Here is an 11,151-nt window from a genome sequence, read left to right as displayed (position 1 = left end):
CCCAGAAGTTAGATCAGCAAGGAGTGACACTAATCTTCTTAGCAATGTCACTTCCAACGTTACCTTTCACATACCCCCTGAACATGGAACGGTTGGTACGGCTGTCCCCGTTTCTTCCTTTTGTCTATTCAAAACTTTTCGTTGATCATGTTATTCATTACTGAATAATCTGATTACCGGGTAGTTATGAATTATCTCCCAATTTCAAGCCTGCACGGTGGGCCTGGCCGTTTTAATATTTGCATCATATTTATGATATGCCTCAAATATTAATACTGACAAGAAAATGCTCGGGGACACAACCGACATTTCCAGGATGCTTTTCAATACTGGCTGTGCATGTGCTAAGACAAGACAAGACAAGACAAGACATAAGTCTCGCTGAAATGATCCAAGCACACGAAGACATCCAAAAGGAGACTGCGGAGCAACAGACAAAGCTGGTTGAAGCTCAGCCGCCTTACCAGCTGAACAGGAATGAGATGAGAACCCAACAATTTGTACCATCCCTTCTACTACAGCAAACGCCGCTGCCAACTTTCGATGGTCGCTACGAAAATTGGCATAAGTTCAAAGACAGATTTAAGGATATTGTAGACAAGTGTACTGGAGACTCGCCAGCTACTAAACTACATTACCTGGATAAGGCGCTAGTAGGCAAAGCACAGGGTGCTATCGACCAGCAGACATTGAATGACAATAATTACGATGGGGCATGGAGGATATTGACCAAGAAGTTTGAGAATCTTCGCATGGTGGTTCAAGGTCACGTTACCCAATTACTGGCGTTGAAACCAATGGCAAAAGAGAGTCATGCAGAGCTGAAGGCATTACTTGATGTTGTGGAAAAACGTCTGGAGTCACTCGAGTTCCACAATCTCGAAATGACAGACAAATTATCGGAGGCGATCATCGTGAATTTGGTTATTTCCAGACTCGATAACGAAACCCGCAGAGCCTGGGAGGCCACGATGGAACATGGCGAACTCCCGGAATATGGTAAAACGATGGATTTTCTTCGAGAGCGGTGCTACATGTTGGAGAGGTGTGAGTTGTCTGTTAACACACTTAAAAATAGAACTCCGATCAACCAACGAAGCGGAGTTTTAGCTCCCTCAAGCAAGGTGCATGCGGCTACCGTACAGCAAACGAGTTGCGCTGTATGCAATAACGACCATATGATCGATAATTGTGAAGTGTTCAAGAAGATGACGGTGAACAGTCGTTACTCCAAGGCAAAACAACTAGGTCTATGTTTCCTGTGTCTGAAACGTGGACATCGCACGGCCAACTGCAAGGTTGAAGGAAGTAGATGGTGTAGGTGCAAGAACAAGCATCACGCCTTGATGCACCCGAAGGACAAGAGCGAGAACGTTGAAGCATCGGCGGCCAAGCTTGAAACGGGTTCAAAGGCCGGTAGTTCCGCAAGCATTGAGGAACCACATATCGTCGCGAAAAGTGAAGCCCCAGTCTCGTCGAACGAATTACTGAAGCAGGTGCTATTGGCAACTGCTATTGTTGATGTGATTGATTCTGGTAGAGCAGCGCACAAGTGTCGCGCGCTGCTAGATTCCGGTGCAATGGAAAATTTTGTGTCGGAAAGAATGAGTGATGTGTTGAACTTGACAAAACGGTGTGCGAATGCATCAATTATTGGTATAAATGGTACCAGAACAACTGTGAAATTCGGGGTCAATGTTTCTGCCAAGTCGAGAACAACGGACTACCTGGTGGTACCTCGTATAACTGGAGCATTACTTTCGTTGAGGCTCGACGCCCGAAGCTGGCCGATCCCTACCGAAGTGCAATTAGCTGATCCGAGATTCTACGATCCTAGCCGAATAGATATGCTGATAGGCGCGGAAATATTTTTTGAGCTGATGCAGATGGGGAAGATTCGAATGGCTACGGAATTACCATTGCTACAGGAGAGTCATTTAGGATGGTTGGTGGCTGGACCAGTATGGAATGTTCGAAACGTTGTGAGTGTTCAGAACTACCACGCAGTTCCCACTAATTGCGGTGATGAAAATTTGAACGAGCTGATGAAACGGTTCTGGACGGTTGATGAGCAAACAATCGAACCATTGGAGAAGGATGAATGTGAACGGCATTTTGTGACTACATATGCTCGGGGTGAAGATGGAAGATATGTGGTCAAACTTCCGTTCCGCGAAGGTGCTGGTGAGCTTGGCGATTCCCGAGTGCAAGCGGAGAAACGGTTTAAGGCCCTAGAGAACAGGTTGGAGAAATATCCTGATACGAAGCGGAGGTATGGAGACTTCATTCGCGAATACATCAAACTCGGACACGCTAGAATTTTAAAGGATGAGGAAAAGGATCCTACGGGGGCTTACTATTTACCACATCATTGCGTTTTCAAACACGACAGTTCGACAACGAAATTACGTGTGGTGTTTGACGCATCTGCGAAAACCTCGTCCAATTTATCTCTGAATGACGTGCTGCTGGAGGCGCCTACTGTGCAAAGCCCGCTATTTGACATCCTACTACGGTGGCGCTTGCACCAGTATGTCTTCTCAACCGATGTACAACGCATGTATGAACAAGTCAAGATAAATGGTGCACATACCAAATACCAAAGGTGTTTATGGCGCGACGAGCGGTCTCAACCGTTGTTAGACTTGGAATTACAACGGGTGACTTACGGGGTGGGTCCTGCAGGATTCTTGGCAACGAGATCATGGGTCCAATTGGCTCATGATGAGCGAGAGAGTTTCACGGAGGCAAGCGATATCATCCTGAAATGCTTTTATGTTGACGATGCGCTTGTAGGAGCGGATACAGTGGAGAAAGCGATAAGGCTTCGCGAGGATCTACAAATTCTTTTGAGAAGAGGAGGTTTTAGGCTGCACAAGTGGTGTGCAAATGACCCGAAGATACTAGATGGGATACCAGTTGACGATCGTGAGAAACAAGTTTGCTTTGAAGACATTGACGTAAACGGAGTGATAAAAACCCTCGGTCTCTTGTGGGATCCGCAAAGCGACAACTTTCTTTTTCGTGTCACGAAGATGCCAATGACTTCCGGAGTAGCAACAAAACGTCTGGTTTTGAGCGAAATAGCCAAATTGTTCGACCCCCTCGGCATTTTGAGTCCTATTGTGGTGTTAGCAAAGTTAGTGATGCAGCAACTTTGGAGGAAGAAACTTGATTGGGATGAAGCAATCCCTAACGAAATTGAGAACGGAGCTATGTGAAATAAGCAATATGAAAATACCAAGATGCATCACAGTCGTGAACCCAACTAATTTTGAGTTACACGGATTCGCGGATGCATCTCAAAGAGCCTACGGATGCTGTATGTATTTGAAAAGTGTAAACGCTGAGGGAGTAGTGGCTATGAAGCTGATCTGCGGCAAGTCAAGAGTCGCTCCGCTGAAGGAGCTCAATCGAGTGGACAATGTAGGAGTTTCGCCGGCGGAAATGACGATTCCAAGACTGGAGTTATGTGCAGCCGTGTTATTGGCGGAACAGTTGAAAACAGTGCGCGAAGCCTTGGAACTTGACTTTCAACGTATAGTTCTGAGGTCCGACTCAAAAATAGTGTTGTGTTGGTTAGAAAAACCGAGCTCTACCCTGCCAGTATTTGTTCGAAACCGTGTTATGAAGATTCTTGACTTGACTCCAGATGTCGAGTGGAAGCATGTTGGTACAAAAGACAATCCTGCGGATCTCGTGTCCAGGGGGGTCCAACCAAGGGAGTTGATGAGAAGTGAGTTGTGGTGGAATGGTCCCGGTCTTTTGGATGGTGCGGATGAGGAAGTTGATACAGGGTATCTTGAAGGTGGTGACGAGTGTGATTATGTCTTAAGTGTGTCTGAAGAGATTGCAGCGGTGGCGACACAAGATCGCAGACTGTACGACGTGATTCAAGGCCGCAGTGATTATCGTAAGACACAGAGAATATTCGGTTACGTGACTCGGTTTATTCACAATTGTAAGGTGAAGAGACTAGGTGTCGATCGTAGAAGCGGCAGTTTGCTTGGTGTTGACTTCCGTGATTCATTGTTAGCAATGGTGAGAATTGTTCAAAACGTCGTCTTCGATGCTGAAATCAAGAATATTGAGCGGGGTAAACTGGTGAAGGGTAAACTTCGAAACCTGAACCCCATTTTTGATAAGGGTGAGAGACTGCTAAGAGTAGGGGGTAGGATCAGACATTCGGACTTGCCTAGAGATCAGAAGCACCCTATAATCTTACCCGAGAAGAATTTTTTTACTGACTTGGTGATCGAGACAATCCACCGTGAACAATTGCACATCGGACTGAATGGGTTACTCGCAAAGGTTCGACAACAGTTCTGGCCAGTTAATGCGAAGCGAACAATAAATCGTGTATTGGGAAAATGTGTGAAGTGTTTTCGTGCAAATCCAAGGGATGTTGTGCAATATATGGGGGATCTTCCAAGTGTGCGCGTAACAGCTGCTGAACCGTTTTTACGAACTGGCGTAGACTATGCTGGCCCGTTTTTCTTGAAGGAAGGTCGGTTCAAGGCCCCAAGGAAAGCGTTTATATGCGTTTTCGTATGTATGTGTACTAAGGCAATCCACTTAGAACTTGTGGGTAATTTATCTGCGGATGGATTTGTGTCAGCGCTGCATCGTTTCGTAAGTCGAAGAGGAAATGTTGCAGAGTTGCGATCCGATAACGGCACCAATTTTGTTGGGGCTAATCGAAAACTGACGGAGTTGAGAAAGTTACTGGTGTCGCAGGCATTGGATAACAAGGTCACGGAGTTTTGCCAATCTCGTGGTATAACTTGGAAATTTATACCACCGCGTGCACCCCATCAAGGGGGACTCTGGGAGGCTGGAGTTAAGTCCGTGAAGAACCATTTGAGTAAGGTCTTAAATGAATCACATTTAACTTATGAAGAGATGTGCACTTTGCTACATCAAATAGAAGCCATACTCAACTCGCGCCCGATGGTTCCGCAAAGTGACGACCCTATGGACTATCAAGCACTGAGTCCCGGACACTTTTTGGTTGGGCGGGAGTTAACAGCTATTGCTGAGCCTTTCTACGACAACGTGAGGGAGTCGACGTTGTCTCGGTACCAAGTGATCCAACGAAGGAAGCAAGCGTTTTGGCGTCGATGGTCTGCTGAATACGTTACGGAACTGCAGAAACGTGGCAAGTGGTACAAAGATCCAACCTTGTTACGTGAAGGATTGCTAGTAATGTTGAAGGAAGAAAATTTGCCTCCGTTAACGTGGAAGATTGGACGAATTGTTGAAACACATCCGGGCAATGACGACATCGTTCCCGTGGTAACCGTGCGAACTAGTTCCGAAGTCTACAAACGAGCGGCGACGAAATTCGCTGTGCTGCCGATTGACCAGGGGAACGACAACCAATTTTTTCACTATGGATTTTGACAGGTTTGCCTGTTCGTGCTTTTTTGGGTGATAAATTTATCCCCCAGTGTCAAATCACCCCAATACTGATTTATTTTGCAATAGTATGTGCGCGAATTTTGAATGTTTACGTTTTTACAGGAGAATATGATGCAAAACGCCCATTTAACTCAATAATGCAACATGATACAATCATGAGAAAATAGAGAAAAAGTGAACGAACTATAAATTAAAACTATTTTAGACTCGATTCCATGCTTTAAACTTAAGAATGTTCAACTTATTTGCTCAATTCTTTAGAATGCTGCTTGCGTAAGGTACTGTCTATGCCTTCGTTCGTTTTATATCATTTTCACCCTGGAAGTTGTTTGTGTTGCATTCGCAGTGCACTCGTATTGGTGACTCAGAAAAGATGTGACAAAGATGGCGTAGCTTGTCATCCCCGTGCGATTGACGATCCGTTCATGGGCGATGGAGCGTCGAGCCATCCGGCTCCGGGGGGAGAATGTTTACCCAAAATTGGGTGTAAATGAGTATTAGTTGTTTTCCGTGCAAGCTACACAGGCTAACCCTTCGTTTAATTTCTTGACAGAACAGATTTGCTTGATATGCATTGCAATTTGTATTTCCGGTTAGGGCACCAGCAAAATGTATTTTTTCTTTCACTTGAATAAAGACCGTTGTGAAGTACGGATGTAGAGTTATTTGAAAATTACAGTCCATTAAGTTTTTATTTAGACCACTGAACTCCCGAAGTAACAGTTGGGTTTTTTAGTTGCTTCATACGGCACTGTTTGTACTCTGCAGTACGATGTATGCTTTAGAAAAAATTGAACATTTTATGACTCTCGTCGGTCTAACGAAAATCACGTGACTTTTAAGCAAATATTTTTGACATGGGACAAAACAAAAGTCTACTTTTTTATCAATTTTTCATAAACTTCAGTCAATTTATAGCTAATTTCTGCAAGAAATCCAAAGTCATCAAAAATCGATATAGGACGGACATGCGAAGAGGGGCAGTGCAGTAACAGAATGATCATGGGAAGTTAATTGGTCTGTACAGTTTTGGTATACATTTATCATATTAAAGCCTTTTCTTTGTCATTGCAAAAAATAGCATGTTGCACAAACTACTATCAAAATTGGTGGAAAAACAGTACTTTTTTTTCAAAACAGTTTTAGGCAATATATTCAAATTTTTGCAGGTCACGTGTCCCTCGCTTACTCCCGAGAGTGAAAATCTTCTTAACCTTACTCAAAATTCATTGCATCGAGTTCCAACGAATCTCATCGAGTGCTAATGATTATACCCAGGGTGTCATTAGGTTTAACTTACCGGAACTTTTCTGTCAGATTCACTGAAATTCACATCATAACAGGCGTCCGAGAAACTAACTTCTGCACTTGTGATGACTGGCACATGAGAAGGATTTTCAATTACCCCCTGCTTGGGTGGCACGGCAAGTTCCACAAGCCAAAAGTTCAACTGGTCTGTCGGTTGCGTTCTCGGGCAGCACAGCAAAAGCCGGAAAGTCACATGCATCAACTTTGACATCGCACTGTGGTAGCATCGCATAATAATTCCTCTGCCAATGGATACTCATGCCGCAACGGGGATAAAACGGGAATTTCCGGGCCCTGGATGCTGCTTCGCAGGGGCTGCTTGCTGAGATGAATTCCCTTGGGTCGTGTTACTTTTGCAGCTGACATTGCTTAAAACGTTTAACGGCATTGTTTGCTCAAGGTTGGCCATGACTTTTTGAGTTACTGCACATCAAGTGTTGAGAGAGAACAAAGTGTCGAAACCACATTCGCTTAATCCTACTTCGCTTTTGTAGATTCCCAGTGGCTATCAAAATAAAATCAATATAATCTTTGTATTTGTATTAGTATAATAAAGAGGGGATTTCCAGAGTGATAATAAAATTAACGGTTCGAAGGATATACTCAACTATAATCGTTTGAGGTTTTTAAGGTGAAACAAACATATTAAAAATCCTTCCATGTTTTTAGCAAAACAACAGAGTAACAACATTGTTTAGATTTTCTCGGATATAAGTGGCATTAAGTCAGACAACCGTATGAACGTAAAAGTACACTTACAACAAGGATTTTTTCCGGCTAATGAAATGTTTTTCCCTAATGATATGAGCTCATTATTTTAGAAATTGAAATAATTCTCCCTGTGGCTATTGTTGTTTCCCATTTCTGCTGAGCCTCGGTGAGCCACCAGCTGGGGACAAACATCCAAACCAACCGAGGGTGTGGCGGGTGTGTGCTTTATCCATTCAGGTGATGCATTCGCTGATGTTGGTGTTTATTTATTTTTCCAATTCGACCACGCGGCGATTAATTCAATTTGTTTTCTGTTCAAATATATTCCCGCTTCGATGCCCGGTGGCTAAAGGTTCATCCGCACCGATTGTTCCTTTATCCCCGAAATAGGGTGATTTAATACCGAATGCTTGTTGATTTTAAGCCCCGCCATTATTGCCGGAACATGCATCCAGGTGCGATGTGGACTGTTCGATGCCAATAAGGTCACAGCAATAGACAACATTGCATTGCATTGTGTAAACATCGTGTTGCACTCTGGTTTGGCGTGTAACTTGGAAACAGCGATGGCGAACGTGTGCACTGTGCAGAGGATCAGGCACGTTTCATTGTCCGTAGGCGAATTTAAATTATTAAATTTTATTTGATGTGGATTGGTTTGGCGAGAAACAATACAGTGTAACATATTAGTCGTTGGTTAGGATTATCCGTTGGTATCCCTTTGTAAAAAAATTCATCCCATTACAAACAAATAATAATGTACCTTCATAGAATATACACTCAACCAGCGGATGTCATGTTTTAGTAAGTTATGCGAAAGAACTAAACAAATTCCGTTCAAAAATTTGGAATACACACAATTGCCGGATTCATGAACTAGAATATTCCGCACCCTATAGAAAACAATGATTTTCGTTAATAAAATTGACTCCCTTGCACCTATAGTGGTGCAACTGTACCCATAGCGGCAAGTCTCATAAGAAATCAATGAATAGCACCGCTATGGAAACCAAAGTTAGTTTTTAGCGCCAATAAAGGAACAATGTAACCATAGTGATGCAAGCAATATTTGGTAGTTGTTGAAGTTAAATTACATCAATCTCATATTTGTTAGCAAATTTATTAGTTTATCTATATTATAAGATATTGAAGCTGTAAATTTCACCCTTATTATCGATTTTCAAAAAATATTTTCTTTTGTGGATCTACTGATACCTCCATTATTGGTACCGTTACCCTAACGGAAATAGAAAATGAGAGCTTCCGAGTTTTAAATGGGGATTTTTTTTCGAAACGGTTCAAATCTTCACAGACACCTCTTATCTTCCTGAGCACGAATAATTTTCTGAATGTAACAAAGCTCTTTGAAATTCCACAAAATTAATGGATTAATTATATCTTTTTTCTACCATTTCATTTATTTGGTAGGCTCAGTCGTGTGTAACACTTTGCGGAGCCGCAATCCTAAAGTATGATATTTTTCATTGTGTATCATCTTATCATTAACAGTTAGTAGAGAAGGGATGTAGACCATAATACTCGTGGTGACTCAAGGTTATTAATTACTTAAATCAGGACGGGCGGGGTTGGAATTTGGGTGTAGATTATTCCAGCTGCTCAACCGGGCGTTTGACGTTGAGAACGATTTTGCGTGGCGTCGTGCTCGAATTTTGTTCAGCAGGGAACACCTTCCGGATGGCTGGGGCTTTAAAGTCAGTACTGAGATATGCATTTTCATTGAGAGACGTTACGCGATGTTTACATTTTACTCTTCCCCGCTTTCATAGAAAACATAAATAGTGACAGGAATTCCGCTCAATTTTCACAGATTTTTATTTCATGAAAGCGCATAAAACAAACCCTGGTAAGGAGAAAACATTTCGCAAAGCGGAAAGTTCTCCACTGGTCCACTGGATGTTGTGTAAATGTCGTGTCCGTTGTCCAATGCTAGATGTTAAGTGTACAGTCTGTCGAAGACTGTCTTTCAACTCGAGGTGGGTTATAACATGGAAGATAAAGATCTGACGATATGCAGTTGAGATACCTTGACCATCAAACCAGTTCAAGCATATTATCGAAGTTGTGCTCATTTGATAGCGACTTGGCAAGAGATGCACTTAGCAAACCCTATGTGAATCAACGAGTTAGTTGATAAACTCCCAGCTAACATCAAGCTAGACTGGGCGTTGTATACGCAGCGTGTGGCACGAGCAGACTTGCGGGCTTTCTCGGATTATATGAACGTCATTGTCGATACAGCGAGCCGGGTTACGCCGGTCACGGTTAAATCAGAGAAACCCAGGGAAAGGGCTGTCGTGAATGCCCATTAATCGGAAAGTTTCGTGAGCAGGAATCTCGAAGAGCAGAAATAGTTGGTCTTGAAGACAAGTTACTCCAAATCACCGATAGGATTTAGTGACAAGCCATGCATGGTTTGCAAAACTAACGGAAACAAACCGAAGGACTGTGCCACTTTCAAATCCAAGTCTCTGGATAACAGATGGAAAATAGCACAGGAGCTTCACCTGTGCAGGCGGTGTCTTTATCCTCACGGAAAGTGGCCTTGCGAAGCATCGTTGTGTGGTGCAGAAGGATGTCAACAACGCCACCATAAGTTGCTCCATCCCGGCAACCCAAGACAAGAACGAGAATCTACCGCATCTTCAAGCGCTGTAACAGGAGTTGTAACCGTTTACCAACAGAGCCACAACAAAGTTCTGTTCAGAATTATTCCAGTTGTATTACACGCGAACGGTAGATCAGCACAAACTACAAACCTTTGCGTTCCTCGATGGAGTGTCTGACTCAACACTAGTGGAGAAGTCGCTAGTAGATCAACTTGGCATACAAGGACCTGTTTTCTCACTGTGCATGCAGTGGGCCAATGGAGTCAAAAGAACTGAAGAAGATTTGTTATCGTTTAGGTATATTAATAAATGGCGCCCAACTAACTGATTAAGCTGATCTGGAATAAAATACGAGTGATCTGGAGTGATGTAGAATCCAAGGTAGGAAAACTCAATCTGCGAAGACTTTTTTCTGAACGTGGAGTGCTGAATGCGTGTGGTCACTCACCGGGGTATTCTGTTTAGGCTTTAATATTCAATTCGTTTTTTCATACTAGTGCGCGAACACTCGCAAAAGTATACATCTAGAATAATTGATTACCAAATTACGGAATTTTGTTTCGAAAATCGCGAATTTGTATTAGTATTTTTTCGATTAATGGGTCTTGATTCTACTCAGCATTAGATTCTCAGTATTAGAAGCTTTTTCAAATTTTCATCGGTAGTGTTCGACGATAGTTACTGGCAACAATGGACTTGCAACCGATGTATAAACACATGGATGTTTCGCATCTCTCGACTGATGAATAGAGCATGAGTTGCTAATTCGTAATATATTCTACGGGTTAGATGAGCATGAGAGCATAAAGAGATGTAAACTGAAAAATCGGATGAGAGTTGAGAGGGACATAGGTAAAGTGGCAGTGTCCCACTCTCCTACGTGGAGGAACGTAGTAGAAGAAATTTCTATAATTAGATCGAACCTGAAAGTAATAGGTGGTTTGTTGGAGAACCCAAAACCGACACGCGTCAACGCGAGAAACTCAAAACTCGCTTGGTACATTATAGAGTGAGATCCTTTCTGCTATCAAGAGCTTCTCAATCTAAGAAATACCGAAATGAAATTTTGGAATTAAGTCAGTGC

The 11,151-nt window shown here is 42.9% G+C and overlaps 2 protein-coding genes across 2 annotated transcripts; both read left to right on the top strand.

Moving 5' to 3' along the window:
• Positions 1–386: 386 nt before the first annotated feature.
• On the top strand, positions 387–3,221 carry LOC134221441 (uncharacterized). Its single transcript, XM_062700632.1, has one exon. It carries the CDS (start codon positions 387–389, stop codon positions 3,219–3,221), a length of 2,835 nt encoding a protein of 944 aa, XP_062556616.1.
• A 142-nt stretch (positions 3,222–3,363) lies between these two features.
• On the top strand, positions 3,364–5,403 carry LOC134221439 (uncharacterized). The gene has a single exon (XM_062700631.1). It carries the CDS (start codon positions 3,364–3,366, stop codon positions 5,401–5,403), a length of 2,040 nt encoding a protein of 679 aa, XP_062556615.1.
• The last annotated feature ends 5,748 nt before the right edge of the window (positions 5,404–11,151 follow it).

Source organism: Armigeres subalbatus, chromosome 3, assembly GCF_024139115.2.
Source record: "Armigeres subalbatus isolate Guangzhou_Male chromosome 3, GZ_Asu_2, whole genome shotgun sequence".
In the NCBI taxonomy this organism is placed as follows: Eukaryota; Metazoa; Arthropoda; class Insecta; order Diptera; family Culicidae; genus Armigeres; species Armigeres subalbatus.
The sequence above is the reverse complement of the archived record's forward strand: the minus strand, read 5'-3'. Positions and strand labels throughout refer to the sequence as shown.

Excerpts from the sequence above, each read along its gene's own strand:
- LOC134221441 (XM_062700632.1), top strand. The coding sequence starts at position 387 with ATGATCCAAGCACACGAAGACATCCAAAAGGAGACTGCGGAGCAACAG.
- LOC134221439 (XM_062700631.1), top strand. The coding sequence starts at position 3,364 with ATGAAGCTGATCTGCGGCAAGTCAAGAGTCGCTCCGCTGAAGGAGCTC.